Genomic DNA, 18,811 nt, shown 5'->3' with positions numbered 1-18,811 from the left:
GAGGTTTATTGTTAATAGGAGTGAATGTAAATATCTTATTTGGTCTCATGTGTTTCAGTTTTTTTGGTTGACTCATCACATCTGAATATATGGCTATTGTTTTACTTCATGATGTAACTGATCACGTTTGTGTGTTAAGAGTAAGATGTTTGCATTTCTGTTTTGGGGGGTTTTGTCATTATATGTGTCTTCATTATTGGTGTTCTCTTCATTTTGCCAGTTCTTCGCAGGAATGACATCTACTGGGAATAAATGCTTACCAATACGTAACATGGATTAGCACTGATACCCTCATTTGGTCTATGTGTCAGCTGTTCACCTGTCACCCAGGGCACCCATGTCATGCCTCCTTTACATTTTTGACCTCTAGTTAAATCTAGGGTGGTTACTAGTTAACTCAGCTGAGCTCTCCTATATCACAGTGGGTTACAATATGCTGACTGTGCTGAGAGGGAACAACCAAGTGTCTATTTGATTTCGTTTTGGAACTGTCCCACCCCACACTTCCTATAGGATTTTGTGGGTAACTTGTGTAGCAAGTGAACTCCTGACATTCGGATTAAGTGGGGCTACCAGTGCCAGTCCACATATTATATACTAGTATACAACATTTGTTTTGTGATTATCACTTATCCTAAAAAAAAAAAGGATAGGATAAATGATGATAGTCCCTATGTTAGAAAATATATGTGTATGGATTCTGTGACCCCACTTTGGGGATTTTGCTCTCTACTGTGAAGATAGGGACTGTGTAAAATTTATCCTTGCATTCTTGGCACTTACCATGTGCCTGACACATATTAGGTTACTATTGAGAATTTGTTGAATGAGATGCCGACAACACTGTTCTGACCCAAAGAGAGGACTTCTATTAAAAAGTAGTGAGATAGGGGCGCCTGGGTGGCTCAGCCGTTAAGCGTCTGCCTTCGGCTCGGGTCATGATCCCAGAGTCCTGGGATTGAGCCCTGCATCGGGCTCCGTGCTCGGTGGGAAGCCTGCTTCTCCCTCTCACACTCCCCTTGCTTGTGTTCCCTCTCTCGCTGTCTCTCTCTGACAAATAAATAAATTAAATAAATAAAATCTTTAAAAATAAAAAAAAAAAGTAATGAGATCAATATTTGGATGGATATAAAGAACTAGATGTATTGAAAAGGTAAGCATCAAAGGGGACTATTGAAAAATGAGATATATTTATGGAGAAAATTAGTAATACAGTGGTAGGTATTATGGGAGCAAATAGAAATTAAGATTGTAGATAATTCGCATTAATGTGTGAATTGTGTGAGGACATCACTGAAGTTTTGGTGAAGGGAATGAAAAAATGAAACAATGTTTCAGTTAATTGTTAGGACCTAGTATCTGAATGTAAATGGGAAAATGACCTGTATATTTCTATGCTTACATTTTTAAGTGGTTTTAGTAAATTGCTATATTTTACTGTATAGAATAGTATTTTTTTCAAATCTTGTCAGATGTGAATTAGGTGAGCACATGTTTGAATAGCTTTCACATTTTTTTATTCATATGTATCAGTAATAAAGACATTCAGTTTAGTAGTTATAGGTATATTTTTTTTCAAAAAGTAATGAAATTTCTTATGTCTGTATTGTTTCTTTTGGTATGATGTGTTAACAGATTTTTTAACGTTTTCCCCATTAAGGCATATGCATGATATCTCTGGTTATGGGCAGTAAGTTTTTGTTGTATTGGGGAATGCTATTTTTTTTGTTTTCGTAGATGAGTTTCCAATATATGTGGGTTAATATAGCTGCCATGATAATAGGAAGCTATTCTTTTTTTTTTTTTTTTTAAGACTTTGTTTATGTGACAGAGAGACAGCCAGCGGGAGAGGGAACACAGCAGGGGAGTGGGAGAGGAAGAAGCAGGCTCACAGCGGAGGAGCCTGATGTGGGGCTCGATCCGGAACGCCGGGATCATGCCCTGAGCCGAAGGCAGACGCTTAATGACTGTGCCACCCAGGCGCCCCAGGAAGCTATTCTTTTGAGATACACTTGCACCAGTCCTTTAATGCCAAATATTTTAACACTTTGTCTTGTTTTCTGCTGTTGTAAGCATATTGTCAAGATTTAGTAGGCCATTTCCTTGGGTGATAGTAATGTTGCTTCATGTCAGTCACTCAGTAGATTAGCTGAATGTTTAAGAATGCCAAATTTTTATACATTTGCTTGCTTTTTTGTATTTTGTTGTAATATAGAGTCTATGTAGATTATGTGGGCAGATGTGGAGGAGACAGTGTTGGAACTAAATTCTCAATTTTCATTAAAATCCTTGGCTTGAATGCAAGAAATTTCAGCCCTTCTTTTTCATTTCATACTAGTGCTCACCTGTTAATACCCTTAAATATATTCTTATTTAGTTTTTTGTCAGTTGGTAGAAAAATCAGAAACAGAAATATGAAATATATCCCATATAAGTATTTAACGTAGTCAGTTTACCTATATAGAATATGCAGTTGGTAAATGGATTCATACCTAGCTTTTCTTTCAGTTGCTCTTTTCAGCAGTTGTTAGACTGTTCTAAGAAGAGGTGTACAAAAAAGAAAGGATAAATATGAATAAAGAATGAATGGAACCCAGTGAAATAAATATGCGCAATTAAGATAGAAGGAAGAGTTATGGGGGCGCCTGGGTGGCTCAGTTGTTAAGCGTCTGCCTTCGGCTCAGGGCGTGATCCCGGCGTTCTGGGATCGAGCCCTGCATCAGGCTCCTCCGCTATGAGCCTGCTTCTTCCTCTCCCACTCCCCCTGCTTGTGTTCCCTCTCGCTGTCCCTCTGTCAAATAAATAAAAGCTTTAAAAAAAAAAAAAAGTACAGTCTACACGCAGTCAACTCTCAGTTACAGAGTCCTAGAGCTAGGAATCGTAAGGCTAATGGGACAGAAGTAGATAAGTAGACCATAACTTAATGTTTAAAAATAGTGTCTATTTGGATTTAAGAATTACTTAAGGATATTAAAAATAGTATAGATTGGGAATTACTTTAGATTATAAAAAGTCTGTGATTACGTTTTATTACAAGTCCTACCAAATTTAATATCTTTGCTAAGATTAACTGAAGGGTTTTCTTGGAGGTGTGTGGTTTGATGAAGAATGTATAATGATCTGAAGTATTCAAAGAGTTTTTCAAAAATAATTTGGAAGTATTATAAATATGGTATTAACTTTGTCCTTACCATCAAGGTAACCCTCAAATTTGAATTCAGTACACTTGGGGGAAAATGATAGGGCTGTTTTTATCCTTTAGCAAAATCAAGATTTCTTTTAAAGGAAAACCTTTGGAATAACTAGTGTGGCATAAGTAGCATACTTGACACGTTGGGATTTTTTATTTGTGCCACTGACAGTGTGTATGGCCTTGGTCACATAACCTCAGGCGCATAAACTTAATAGGTTTCAATTGACCTATTGTTAAAGACTGAATGCAAAGCTATAATTTATATAATGGGAAAAGTGATAGTGTAGAATAGAAATTATTCCTAGGTTATTCCAAATCTTTAAACATTTACAAGAGCAGAATAATATTTGACTGGCTTGGGTTTCAGACCTTTCTTCGTGTAGCACATATTCAAATAGAGACAGTGGGGATTAGAGAAATGAGCAATAATGGGAAAATAAACTAGTCATGTATTAGCGAATAAGGGTAAGGTCCAGAATAAGTAAGCTGGTTATGTTGCTTAAAATAATTGTATTATCTAAGGACACCTGGATGGCTCAGTCGGTTAAGCATCCTACTCTTGATCTCAACTCAGGTCTTGCTTTCAAGGTCATGACTTCAGGCCCCACATTGGGCTCCACGCTGTGGAGCCTACTTTAAAAAAAAAATTTTATATCTTACTATTTTTAGATTCTAATCAGTGTTTGAAATGTTACTGAAATGGGTTACTTACATTGGCGTAAGGTTCTTAGTGTAGATTGTGACTAATAAAATGACTCATTAACAAATTTAGGATTGATAGTTTGCTAAGGAAATTTTTATAATTGAGAAAGTAAAACATTTTTTAAGCAATCTAAAGCACCTTGCAACTCACATTTTAATAGAAACAGTTGGAAAATACTTATAAATATGTATTTATATGGAAATACTTGTGATGGTAACTCAGTGAAACATATTTCAAAACTGATAGAGCTTTAATTTTCTTTAAATTTGCCATGTCTGGTTCCAGCAGTCATTGCAATTATCTAGAAGTTTATGTGAATGTCCATTTAAGTGAAAGCTAAGAGTTCTTTATTTCCAAGTAGGGGACCAAAAGGAGAGTGTAAGTTAGATATTGCAAAAACCATTTTCTACCAATGAGGGCACAAAGGTAAGGGCTTCTAGCCTACCCCAGCTAGCTTTATTTTACTCTTCGTTCTCTGCTACTAGTTGATTGAATGTCCTTAGGCAGAATATTTAACTTTTAGAACTGCAGTATTTTCATTTATGCAATATTATCTTAAACATCTTTCTTACTGGTTAGGAAGATAAAATTGTGTATATTGATGGTACTTGATAGTTACTCAAAAAGTTTAATACTGCTGAAATTATCAAAATAATATTTATACATAAGGATTGATTGTATTGTCATATCCATAATACTTACACATGAAAATATGTAGATAGAGTAGTTTTAGTAAATTCCCTTATTTGGTGGTTCATAAAGTAGAGTGACTTAATTTTTCTGGATAATATGAAGTGATAATTGCTAAATATGTTTTTTAAATCCTTTCTTAAAATCTATGGTGCAGGCTGCAAAAGAGAATTCGTATTTAGAAATTATGTAGTGTGTTTACAGCCAAGGGATAGAGATTTCCCATTTAACTTTGTAGTAAAGAAACTATCTTCAGTGTACTTTGTATTAAATGTTCATGAATTAAGGGAAATTATCTGCAACAAGTGCTGTTTTTATACCTCTATTTAAAAAACAAACAGTATGTGTCATTTTTTACTGTATTAGATCTGGGATATTTTTTATGTCTTTGGTTTACCCCTTCTTGAATCCCTTTGGTTTCCTTAATAGAATTTCTTTTATATTTTACTAGACTAAAAATGGTAAATGTATATATTGTTGGTTAATTCAGAGAATAATGAAAAAAATTGTTTTATAGTAAGAATTTAAAATAGTTTTCATCCTGTTCTCTATCGTTTCTCCTCCAGACATTCTTTACCTATAGAAAATAGATTCACTTGTTGATACCTGACTGGGAATATTATTTTCATAACTTGAAAAAAAGCAAAGCTGAAGTGCTGAGGTGACATCTTGCAAGGAAGAAGGGTATTAGCGTAATCCTACAAAAAGTAATGAGTCAAATTTGGGGTTTTCTAAGCTTGCTTTTGGGTAACATACTTCTATCAGTCCTTGAACATTTTAGAAATTAGGGTATGCAAATTCAAGAACTCTTTTTAAAATTGTTTAAAAAGCCTAATTTTTATTGCTTTACAGATGTCCCATTTAAGCAGACCTCTTCTATAGCCGTAGCTGGAGCTGTAATCGGAGCTGTCCTTGCTCTCTTCATCATTGCTGTCTTTGTGACTGTCCTGCTGACTCCTCGAAAAAAGAGACCATCCTATCTTGACAAAGTGTAGGTAACTTTCATGCTTGTGTTCAATGTTTAGTATGAGTCAGTCTTTATCTTTACAGCTACTCATATGTAAAATGTCTGAGGGATGGGAGTAAAGATACTGTTAGGTCTTTGTGAGATGACCATGGTTTCATCAGAATGTACTGTTTTTTGGTAAATTAAGTGTTAAGGGGCTGTTGGAGACAAATATATTAGACGCCTCTTTCACTTAAAAATATATTGGACATCTTTCCAAATGATAACGTAATGACACTTTATTTTGTCCTGCCTTCTGAGTAAAAATGCAGGTCTTTGATGAAGTGTGGTTGAAAGAGATTCAAAAATATCTTAGAAGTTTAATTGCTTCTCCAGATTGTATATGCCAGTCTTATGTATGGATAGATCTTATTAACTTTCAACTGCCAAGAATTATCAAATACATTGAGTTTTAAAAGTTTTTTTCCTTGAACAATTTTGGTTTCGGTTAAGTTACAAAATGTGCAACGTTTTTATTTAAAGAGAAAGCAATATTTTGGGCCTAGTCATTGAGCTAGAATATTAAAGCATAAATTGCACTTTGCTGTAGAATCTAAAGACCAATGTTCCAATTCACTGAATTCCGTCAACAGCTTTGTTGCTTCATCTGTGAAATGTGAATACTATTTTTCCTACCTACCTTCCATGGTTGTGATGAGTAGAATAAGATGATGTTGTTTATGAACTATGACGTTTTATACAAATGGCATTATTTCTTATGTAGTTATTAGTATTTTTATATTAGGACATGAGGCTGTCTCTCAAAGAATGTATTTCTTCTGTCTTCATAAATGCTTGGTATATGTCTCCGACTCTCTAATCTGGCACAGGTATAGCATAGATCTTTTTAGAGTAAAGACAACTGAGTGTTAGTCTCAGCTCTATCATGATCAAAATAGTGGTGTGACCCCAAACAAGTCACATCATCTCCACGGGCCTCAGTTTCTCACCCAAATGACTGATGGCACCTTGGAGCTATACATTTGCTGTGATTTTCATTAGATGAAAGGAAATAATTACCTTTAAATAACGACTGCAAAGTACCTTTTTAGTGCAATACCCGTAACACTGATTCTTTAATACTTATAGTTACAATATTTATAGTTCTTTACTATTTCAAGAGAAGCATGTGGTTAACTTCATTTTAGTTTCCAAGTTATCTCAGGCTTTTCTATAATTTTAAAAACATGATTTACTAGTAGGCTAAATAATTATATCCATGTAACCGTTTTATTTGTGGTTTGAATTCTGTTCATTTAAAATTATTATTTCATGCCCACATTGAAAAGTTATTAGACCGCAGAGAATTTGTAATTACTTTGGCCTTTATAGATTTCATTCTTTTTATTTTTTAATATAGGTAACATTTTTGTTTGATTTAGTCTTCACGTGTATTGAAAATTAGTTATCTATGAACTTCAACAGTATGAGAGGGGTGCCTGGGTGGCACAGCGGTTAAGCGTCTGCCTTCGGCTCAGGGCGTGATCCCGGCGTTATGGGATCGAGCCCCACATCAGGCTCCTCCGCTATGAGCCTGCTTCTTCCTCTCCCACTCCCCCTGCTTGTGTTCCCTCTCTCGCTGGCTGTCTCTATCTCTGTCAAATAAACAAATAAAATCTTAAAAAAAAAAAAAAAAGTATGAGAATATATAAAAAATTGTTTTCGAAAATGCAGAGAGCTGCAAGATATACTTAATTTTATTTTTATTATAACAACAATACTTAAATACATGAAAATACAGGCTTTTTTAAAGTTTATTAGGTTATTTTGGCAAAAATACATGTATTCTCTGAGAATGTAATGGCCCCTTTTTTTATTTCAGGTGACAAGATTTATAATGGTCTTTAGATTGAAAAATCTTAATCTGCATGATGGATATTCTAGGAGTAACCATGGATTTTGAAAATTAGTTTTGGAAGTATTTCCAAAATGCAGTATAATTTTTTTTCATTATCATTTTAAGATACAGTTTTTTAAATTCCTTTTATGACACTTTGCCTTCCATTGCACACATTTGACTACCTTTAAATGATGGTAGGCATAATCAGATGGGAAAATGTGCAATACTGAAGTAAATGGGTTACGTACTGGGTTACTTAATAATTTTCAGAAAACGCTTCCATTTGAGTTCCTTCTTTAAATGAATCAATTAGATTGGCTTTAAACATTGGAAGTTTAAAACCAGGTTTTTCCCCCATCTGTGATGGGTTAATGGAAATATAAGGACTGAATTAAGCATGTACGCTAATATAAATATTAATGTGAGGAGAGTATCCTCAAAACTTCAGAGAACCTTGATTGTTTTCCCCCTTCTTCTTGTTTTGCTTTGTTTTGCTAAATGTTGCAATCACATTTATTAACCTTTTTAATGCAGGATCGACCTTCCGCCCACACATAAACCACCTCCCATGTATGAGGAACGATCCCCCCACTTGCCTCAAAAAGATCTTCTATATCAGGTATGTGTTCATGATTATACTTAAAATGAAGTAAAAAATACTAAGCAATGTATGTTGAGTATTATCTAGTCATTATACATTAAATGTTACATAATAGCACATAATTATTTCTCTGAAACACTTAAAGGATCAAACTTTGGCAACAAATTGGTAAGAAAAGATGTTATAGCCAGTGTGGAAAGGACAAACCAACCCTGTATTGGGAGTAGAAATTTTTACTAAAAGCTTATGGCTCAGGGCGCCTGGGTGGCTCAGTTGGTTAAGTGTCTGCCTTCAGCTCAGGTCATGATCCCAGGGTCTTGGGAAGAGTCCCGCATGGGGCTCCCTGCTCAGCGGGAGTCTGCTTCTCCCTCTCCCTCTGCCTGTTGCTCCCACTGTTTGTGCGTGCACACGCGCTCTCTCTCTCTGTCAAATAAATAAATACTAAAAAATAAAATAAAAGCTTATGGCCAAAGACTTACTGTTAATACAGTTCTGTTGACATGTAGATTCATTATAAAATTTGCATTTTTATATAAAATTAAAGAAAATTGCCTTTGGTAGGGTATGATGAAGAGGTTTTTCTCCTTGGAGTATGTATTTTTTGTTTCTTTTCAGTATACCCAAGGTCTAAATTTTAGCATTCCTTTATTTAGCAAGAGAAGGTTTATATTCTAGTTTAAAATTCTGGGTATGAATATTGGTCCCCATATTACATTTATGATAACTTTTAAATTTTCGTTTGGAATCAGTTTATAATAATTCATGGGAAAGTCGATTAAATGCTTCTATCTCATGTTCTATACCTAGATTAATATGCTCTCCTTGGGAAAGTTGAATCCATCAGAATATTTGAATACTTTTACTCTTAGTGTGAGTAGTTTCGGTTTTGTTTTTTTCCTCTCACATCCATGTAACCTTTTGGGGCTCTAACCCTATATTGGGTTTTTTTGTTGTTGTTGTTTTGTTTTGTTTTGTTTTTTTAACCTGTGGGAATATTCTATAATATTTTTCTTCGAAAATATGTTTCATATCTTCAGCTCAAATAAGGCAAATTATTTGCCCACCAATTAATTTAATTTGGTGGAAAAACTCCAAGGGATTATATGTGTTATGATATCGTCAGCTTCTGTATCTTAGTTGACCAGATAGTCTCCTCCTTGAGCATGGGGCAGGGACAACATTCATTGCCTGGCGTGCACAGTCATTGCCAGGGGTCACTGGCTCTGTTGTCTTACAGAAGCTGGTGTCTCAGGGGTGAAGACATGCCATCTTTTCAGACCCCTTGTTTTCACAGAAAAGAGTGTAGCCTCACATCTCTGTTGGCAAATAAATGAACTTGACAAGTAGTGTGAAACGTCAACAAAATATTTAGCTAGAGCTATTGTTAACTGCTGCAGAAAGAAAGCTGTCCTCCTCCCTCCACAAAGCTAGTAATTAATCAGGATTTCTAGATTCAGTTTTGGGAATTTTCTTAGAATGTTGTTGTTATTTTCTAGGACGACCCCAACTGCATATAATTTCCTTCCTGTCTGTAAAACCAATTGATTATATAACTTACTGTTTAATATCTTCAAATTAAGTATTTATAAATCTTATGAATCAGGGAAAAATTATTTGGTTTTGATCATCATGTGTCCTTGGTTTTAGTTTAAAAAATATGATTGCTGTATATGTCTTTGCTACCAAATAAACACAAAGGAAAATTTTTCTTGCATGATTTGAGTTGACAGTGCTAGAAACTACAGGTTTTAGAATCTTTAGAGTAAGGGAGGGCTTCCTGGCTTTTGGAGGTAGGAGTTATGATGCATGTGATGCAATTACTCAGTTGTTGATTAGAGTAATTTGATTTGTAGTAAATTGCACACCCAAAAGCATAAACCTGGGTGAAAATGAAGAGCCATGTGGAAAAGTAATGGAAAGTTCAGAAAGAAAATTGGTGGGAGAGCACCTGCAATGGGTAACAAACATTGGACTTTGGGAAACAGAGACCATTTAGTAACGTTGTGACTTCTTCCTCATCTTGAAATTAAGTAGGCGAAAAACTGACTGTTTCTGTCTTCTAGCTATAAAACTGGTTTTATAAAATATTGCTGAGGGTTAGCTATTTGGTTTCATTTTGCTTAAGAGAGTCAGAACTTGAGTTGGAGGTGAAATAATTCCTAATTCTATAAAGCTTTTAAGAATAAGGCTAGGGGTGCCTGGGTGGCTCAGTCATGTACGCGCCTGACTCTTGATTTAAGCTCAGGTTATGATCTCAGGGTCGTGAAATCAAGCCCTGTTCTGGCTCTGCTCTGGGCATGGAGCCTGCTTAAAATTCTCTCTCTCCCTGACCTGCCCCCCCCCCCCCACCAGCTCACATGTGCACACTTGCTCATGCCGTCTCCCTCAAAAAAAGAATAAGACTAAAATCATTATCCATCAGGAAGATAATTTGTTATGATTTATGCATTATAATGTCATGTGTTAATTATATGGCTCTTTATGTTTTAATTAATGTTGTGATCTCAACATGTAAAATACACAGAACTGTGTCTCGTACCAAGAAATATGTAAGTGTGTCGTTACTATCTCATTAGTTTCGTGCAATGCTAACAGGTTGTAATACTAAATGCCTTTGTAATGTTCCACTTCACTAGATAACCTGTCACCTTAAAGTGATGTGGTAACTCCTGCTTGAAGTCATTAGCCCTTGGCCCTCCTGGATAAGTAGGTCACTAAACCATGCTCCCAAATGCCTCCATGGCTTTGAGGAAGAGTCCCATTGTTCTACCCATCAGTGTTCTACCCTTGGGAAGCCACAGAAGGAAGCACTTCTCACTGCCCACATTTGCCCACCTCTCATCCATGAGAAGTTTTCTTCTCAATGTACATTAGGAGAATGAGGCCTGGTATTGTGCAGAGGCAGTTTCCTGGAGTGGGAACTATCCACCCTACTGCAGAGAAGGTGCATGGAGGCATGCATAAGTATGAGGGAAAAAGAAAGGAATGTCTTGCCCAAAGGCAAAGATTAATTAAGAAATACCACCAGCTTGTCATGCATTAGGTAATAATCCTACAAAAGTTGAGTCTTCATTTAGGAAACAAATATTAACTAACGACATTAAAATGTATTTTACCTTTTCGTTGTATTAACATTATATAGGTAATCCACAAGTATATTTTTGAAACAAAAAAAAAATCAGAAACTACAGAAATTTATAGTTAACTGTGAAAGTCCCTTTTCATTATTCCATCATCAAATATGTAATTTCCTTCTCCAGCAATCACCATGTTACGAATTTAACTATTGTCTCACACTTTTTTCCATGAATTTACTTTCATGCGTGTATCATCCATATTTACATCTACAAATAATTTTTTGACACAAATGTGATCATAGAATACATGTTGTTCTAGAAATTGCTTTCCCACTCTATTATAGACCAGTATTTTTCAGTGGCCAATGTTGCTTACAGTTTTAGTGGGTTTCTTTATCTCATTCTGCTTCAAATCTAGCATGAAATACCCGAACACTGATATAAATTGTCTTTGTATTAAAATTTTGGACAACAATTTGCATTCTATGAATAACGCTGTGTTTTAGCCTTATATTGGGAGAGTTGTATTCTCTGATGTGAAAAAAAATATTTTTGAAATCTACTAAAGTGATCAAGGGATCATTTTCAGTAAAAATACACATAACAAATACAGTTTGATTTCTGATATGGAAAAAATCTGGATGTAAATGTAAATCTTTTAGAATACTCTGGTTCAGCCTAAAATAGCATTTATTTTTAGAAAATTAGGTCTAGTAGATTGCATGAAATAGATACTGTTACTTCACTTTCCTGAGGACCATAGTGGGAATTTCAGTCAAGCAGTAATACTATAGGGAGTGTGGCTCTTGAAGTTATTTGCACAATGCTGACGTATTATTAAAAGCTTTCTAATCTCTTGAAATATCATGAGATTTTTTTTCCTCCTCGGTAACCACATTTGCAGAAGTAACAATATGTCAGTTGATTTTTGGTATTTTAAAAAATTTTTAGCAACCTTGAAAATGTTTTATGAACAGTATTTCAGGTGTTGGAATATACAGATCAGCTTTCATGATTTCCAGCACTTGTTATATATATATAAATATGTGTATGTGTGTATTAATATTCTGTGTGATTAGATGGGGTATATGCAGAAAGTGCTTGTGTGACTGAATTCCAGGCTGAACTCAGCTGCCTTTTTTGTGGAACACCATTTTTACTTTAAAAGAATGACTAACAAACTATGCCATTCAGGCTTGAGTAATTTTGCCGACATGTTCTCACAAATCAATGAACTGAACCTGTCACTCAAGACAAATAACTGACAGTATTTGTTGCCAGTGAAAAAATTTGAGGTTCCAAGTAAAAATTATAATTTCTATAAAACCTGTATCTGCAATCATGGGATTGACATTGGTGGGGAAATTGGTGAATTTTTTTTTTATATTGAATAATGAAAAGTAGCAATGTTTGGAATATCCGCATAACTTAATGAACCAGCGATTGCCAAATGACTAATAATGTATGCTGTTATAATCATGCATGGGTAAAATATCCATTCAAAGTATAAGATAAATATATGGATTTTCATCTAAGAGAGTATGAAAAGTTCATTGATAATGTTTTCAGATGGCAACTAGCAATTAACCCTAAGAAACTTCCACTTGTTAAGTTTTGGTATAGTAGCAAAGGAGAATTTTCTCAGTTGTCTGAAAGCAGTATTAAAGTATCTCTCCCTTTTCTATCAATGTATCTGTGTGAGGCCATTTTTTTCTTCACGTATTCCAACCAACCTGTTTCAACAGATCGAATGCTATAGCAGATATGAAAATCAAGCTTGCTTGTTTTGACTCCGATATTAAAAGGATTTGCAAAAATGTAAAAAAATAATAAAATGCCACTCTTTTTGCTAATCCTTATTTTGGAAAACATGGTTATTTTTTCATGTAAAAGATGCTATTTGTATCATATTATCCTTTTATATGAATTAAAAATTTTAAAAATTTCTTAGTTTTAATGTTTAATATGATAAATATAGGTAGGTACTGCCCATGTGAATGAAAGTACTTTGGGTCCTCAAAATTTTAAAGTATAAAGAGATCCTGATGCCCCATTTCTGAGAACTTCTGCTGTAGACCTTAAGCGGTATGAAGGCAAGCATCATATCTTCCTTGCTTAGTTCTGTAGTCTCAGTGCACAACACTTTGCTTGGCACATTGTAGTTACCTAACAAAAAATTTTTCAGTGCAAAAGTGAAAAAAAGAATCAAACCCCTCTTTTATGTTCTTTTCAAAGTCTGTGATCATGCTTACATTGTTTATTCTAGAATATCCCTGTGTCAGATACACAACTATGTTTCAGTATATTTAATGTCCGTATATGTAATATCAGTGTCAAGTATCAATATATCATGTATGAAAAAGAACAGAGGGAACCAAGAGACCGTATAGCAATATTCTGAAATATTAACAATGATTATGTATTAGACTTCTCTGTGAATATTGTTTTGTGTTATATTTTTCTGTAGTTTCTAATTTTTCTACAGTGCTTTTTCTCCCCTCTGTCAGTGACCTTTTAGTATAAGAAAATAGAGGTCAGTTGAAAACCGGAATTACTGGACCGGAATATTGTTATCAGTCATACTGATTATGGCAATACTTCAGCAGAATTCACTATCTGGGAAAATTAAGATCCCCCCCAATAATTCACTATGGTATATTACATACTTCAGTAAATTTTTTATAAATGCTTATGGCAGAGTGTTGTAAAGGAAGAGTGTTTCTACATATTTTTTTGAGTAGATAATACATACAAAGCAATGTGAAAGGGTATTTTCTAAAGTCTCCCTTCCATTTCCATTCCTATTTACACTATGCCCAGCACCTCCTACAGAAAGTCAATTATTTAAGCATAGAAAGGAAACAGTACACACCCATTTTATTTTCTCTTGTATAAAATGTAACTATATGTACGGTTAAATGTTTTGCCATTCCTCTGAAGATATACTGGAGATCTTTTTTATTGAGATGCAGAGCATTCTCATTCTTAATGTCTATAGAAGATTCTAATGTGCATATATTATAGTTTATAATGTCAAAATATTTTAATAAACCAATAATGGCTGCAGTGAATAGCTTTATATCTATGGTATTTTGCTTCTATGCAAGTGTAATCTTCAGTGTAAATTTTTAGATTTGCTCTTGCTGTATCAAATAGTAAATGTGTTTACACTTTTGACAGATCCTGTCAAATTGTCCTCTATAAATATTGTACTATTTTGCACTCCGATGAGTAATGCTTGAAAGTGCCTATTTCTCCACATCCTTACTAACAGCGTATGTGTCCCACTTGATTATTGGTAATCTGATAGGTAAGAAGTTACGTGTGTGTGTATAAAATTGTAGTTTTACAATCTCATTAGTAGTGAGTTTTAGCATCTTTTCAAGTGTTTAATAGGCCATTATTTCCTGCAAGTTCTCATTCTTGTGTGTGCTTATTTATTGGACAAAATTACAAGCATTTAAACATTTAATAAGTAGATAATGTAGCTTCTTTTAATTCCAGTGTGAATAGTATATACACTGTTTCTTGGTATCCAAATTTGTGGTACAGAAAGTTTAGTAAGATAAATCTTATATTTCCGTTGACATTATAAAATAAGATCAAAAATGAAATGCTGTTATGATTGGGCTCCTGTTATCGAACTCTGTGGTTTTACACGCATGATGGTCCTACTCGTTGGCAGGTTCTGGAGTTGGAGATGTGCCTGTCCTCCAGGTATCTTAATTGGTACCAGTCATGCCGTATTTCAGTCTTGAACCTGTCCACCTACTACTACTGTATAGTTTTATACATTTGCATTATTTCCTCATCTTTTGGACACATCACTGCTGTTTTCCAATAATAATAATATTTTTTAGATAAGCTGCTTTTGTTAATTATCATCAGTGGTCTGGTTTTCTCCCAGGATCTGAATATTTTAACATCTATCCAGCTACAACCAGTAGTTACAGGCTTTGGGGTCAGGGAGAAGGGAGGGAGAAAGAGGACAGAAGAATTAACATTTTTCATCCAAATTAGAGGAAACTTTGTGACCGAGTGGATAATTTTCAAGTAAATGAATACTGAGTATTTCTAGCATGGTTTTGCCCTCGAGTGGCAAAAAAGTTTGCATCTTGGATATTGCCTCCATTTAATAGGTGGTGGCAATTATTGAGACAAGTAGTCAGAGAATTGTAGGGCCTTGTTCTGGTCTGGGGAGGGTGGGAAGTTTTGTGATAATAAAGCTTGGATGAGGGGCACCTGGGTGGCACAGCGGTTAAGCGTCTGCCTTCAGCTCAGGGCGTGATCCCAGCGTTCTGGGATCGAGTCCCACATCAGGCTCCTCCGTTATGAGCCTGCTTCTTCCTCTCCCACTCCCCCTGCTTGTGTTCCCTCTCTCGCTGGCTGTCTCTGTCAAATAAATAAATAAAATCTTAAAAAAAAAAAAAAATAAAGCTTGGATGAAATAATTTAGAAACTAATAATATTGAAATGATATATTCAAATGAAATATAGATGCAACATTTGAAGTATAAAGGATTGATATCTTTACTAAAAGCTCTTACTAATCAATCTTATAAACGAGAAAAAAATAAACCTACTTTATAAGGTTTTATAGGGATTAATAAATTACCATAGGTTACATCCTTAGGAAATAGAACCTCGAACCTTATACATGCCTGACACATAGTACTATGTGTTTGCTTTTATTTATTCCTAAAAAGGAAACTATATAATTCTTAATAAAAATATTAAAGAGATTAAGCAGTGAAATTATTTCAGAAGAATAAAACTGATAGTACTTTGACTCATGAGAACTCAGTGTATATTTCCTTTGCAATTGATACTTTTATTATAAATTTTGTAGGGCTTAAAATGAAATTAAAAGGTATGGTGTCTACATTTTCTGATTCATAGTTCTATTTTATTCTTTCTCCATCATTCATGTATCAAACCATTATTCCTTGAGTTCTTGTTATGTGCCAGTACTGGGAATACATAGTTAATAAGACAGATGAAGAAAATTACTCTTTCTGGAGCTTATATTTTAGTGATGAATAGATAAATGCCTATGATGACATCTTTTTTCCTTTTTTAAAAAGAACTTTATTAAACTTTATTAACTTTATAATTGGTATACAACAGATTGCATGTATTTAAAGCGTGAATTTGATACATTTTGCATATAATACACAAGCACAGTACACAAATGTACGCATGAACATATACACACACTGCGAAAACATCACCACAGTCAAGAAAATGCATGTATCTGTCATTTTCAGAAGTTTCCTGATGCCCCTTTGTAATCTTCTCCTCTCCTCATTCCCCTGCTCGCTTTCCATATCCTCAGGGACGCAACCACTGGATCTACTTTGTGTCTCTTTATATTAATTTACATGTTCTCGAATTTTACGTAGTAGATTCATATAATATGTTTTTTGGTGTCACTTCTTTCACTCCACATAATGATTTTGATTTTTGATTCTCTCATGTGTTGATCAGTAGTTTATTCCTTTTAGATAGGTATACCTTGTGGATCTACTGCATTTTATTTTTATGTAGCTATTGATGGACTTTTGCACTGGTTCCATTTTTTGACTATCGTAAGCAATGCTGCTATGAACGTTTGTGTATAAGTTTTTGTGTAAATATATGTTTTCATTTCTCTTGGGTAAACATTTAGGTTTGGATACATGGATCATACGGTCAGTGCAACTAAAAAGGTGTGACTTTTTAAGAAAATGCCAAGTTGTTATCCTAAGCGATTTTACCATTTATGTTCCCACCAGCAATGTATGAGTTGCTCTGTGCCCTTACCACTGTTTGTTATGATGAGACTTTTAAAATTTCACATTCTAATAGGTGTGTGCTTGTACTTCATTATGATTTTGAATTGTATTTTTTCCCTAGCTACTCATACGTGGAACATTTTTTTTTTTACTTGCTGATTTGTCATCCATTTAACTTCTTTTTTTTTTTTTTAAGATTTTATTTTTATTTATTCGACAGAGATAGAGACAGCCAGCGAGAGAGGGCACACAAGCAGGGGGAGTGGGAGAGGAAGAAGCAGGCTCCTAGCGGAGGAGCCTGATGTGGGGCTTGATCCCAGAATGCCGGGATCACGCCCTTAGCTGAAGGCAGACGCTTAACCGCTGAGCCACCCAGGCGCCCCTGTCATCCATTTAACTTCTTTGGTGACGTGTCTATTCATATATTTGCTCATTTTTTATTGGGTTCTTTTCTTATTGTTGAATCTTGAAAGTTCTTTGTTATGGACTGCATGTTTGTGTCCCCCCAAAATTCATATGTTGAAATCTTAACCCCCAGGGTGATGATATTTGGAGGTGGAGCCTTTGGGAGGTTTTAGGTAATGAGGGTGGAGCCCTCATGACAGGATTAGTGCCCTCATAAGAAGAAACAGGGGAGAACTTACTTCTTTCTCTGCTCTCTGATGTGTGAGGATCAAAGAAAATAGCCATCTGCAAACCAGGAAGAGGGACTCCACCAAGAACCAAAATCTCAGCCTCCGGAACTGTGACATGAATGTTCTTTAAATCACTTAGTACATGGTAATTTGTTATAGCAGCCCAAGTGGAACAAGACATTTTGGATACTAGTCTTTTGTCAGATATGTGACTTGGAAATATTTTCTACCATTCTCTTGCTTCTCATTCTCTTAACTGATTTTTTGAAGAGCAAAAGTTCTTAATTTTGATGGAAATATGTGATGACGGTGTGATTCCATGCTTTCTCTCTGCAGTGGGGTAGAGGAGGTAGTACCTATTTTCGCTAATTGCTAGTAAAACAGTTAAAATATTTTTATGATACATTATTTTCTTTATTTTTCCTGTATAAACTTCATCACCAATTAGGAAATTTATTTAATTAAAGACAGTAGTTTTCCTTGGTCACTAGTGTTCCTTCAGCATCTGGTATCTTCAGGAGACGTACACAGTTATGAGTAATTCTCACCTCATCTGAGCAAATGAAAATTAGGAAGACTTGGCTCCTCTAATAGTGTGTCATGGCCCATAGCACCTAAGGAGCCACTATCTATATATATGTCCTATTCATTTCTGTATTAAACAGTAATTATCACAGAAAAGATGCTTGATAAAAATTTTAAAATAGGACGTAAGTAAATGGTCCGTGAAGGAAAAAATGTTTTAGAGTCGTGTTGTTAACTTATTTTTAGTAGAATCAAATGGAATCTAACAATATTATTATAATTAAGAAGGTTGAGATTGAGTTATTTTGACCTGCTATAAATTGTAGAAATACTCCATGAAAATTTATTTTAGACTTACTGTATACATATAAGCCACCACTGATCTGGGAAACCTGGAGTGATGATTTCTAAGTGATAAAGATTCTGAGTTTAATTGCATTTCAGTATTTTTAATGGTAGTACCAGCATCAGTGCATTGATTATGTGATTTTTTCAAAGAAGTTGAAAACTTCTGACCTCCATTCCCATTGCAGTCTGTTTCTGATTTGTAGCTGAACTGCCTGAGTGAGTTAGGACTGTATTAAGAAAAGAAAACAAAAACAAAAACAACCCCTCCCCCAAACTGAGATATGCAGTAGTACCCTCAGAACTATTTCTCCTACTGATTGAATTACTTTATGCGGTTCAAATGATCAAAAAGAATTGGCTTCATTCTAGTCACCAATACTCAATACCAAAAAATAAGTAAATAAATAAATAAAAAGATG

The 18,811-nt window shown here is 34.7% G+C and overlaps 1 protein-coding gene across 1 annotated transcript in view; it reads left to right on the top strand.

Annotated features, from left to right (window-relative positions):
• Positions 1-18,811, top strand: part of NECTIN3 (nectin cell adhesion molecule 3) — a 124,673-nt gene that overhangs the window by 70,253 nt on the left and 35,609 nt on the right. Inside the window, exons 6-7 of the mRNA XM_026492904.4 lie at positions 5,439-5,577; positions 7,967-8,051. Coding sequence (XP_026348689.1) covers positions 5,439-5,577; positions 7,967-8,051 — 224 coding nt within the window. The remainder of the gene's footprint in view (positions 1-5,438; positions 5,578-7,966; positions 8,052-18,811) is intronic.

This window comes from Ursus arctos, unplaced genomic scaffold (genome assembly GCF_023065955.2).
Source record: "Ursus arctos isolate Adak ecotype North America unplaced genomic scaffold, UrsArc2.0 scaffold_4, whole genome shotgun sequence".
Lineage (NCBI taxonomy): Eukaryota > Metazoa > Chordata > Mammalia > Carnivora > Ursidae > Ursus > Ursus arctos.
This window is presented reverse-complemented; position numbering and strand designations above follow the sequence as displayed.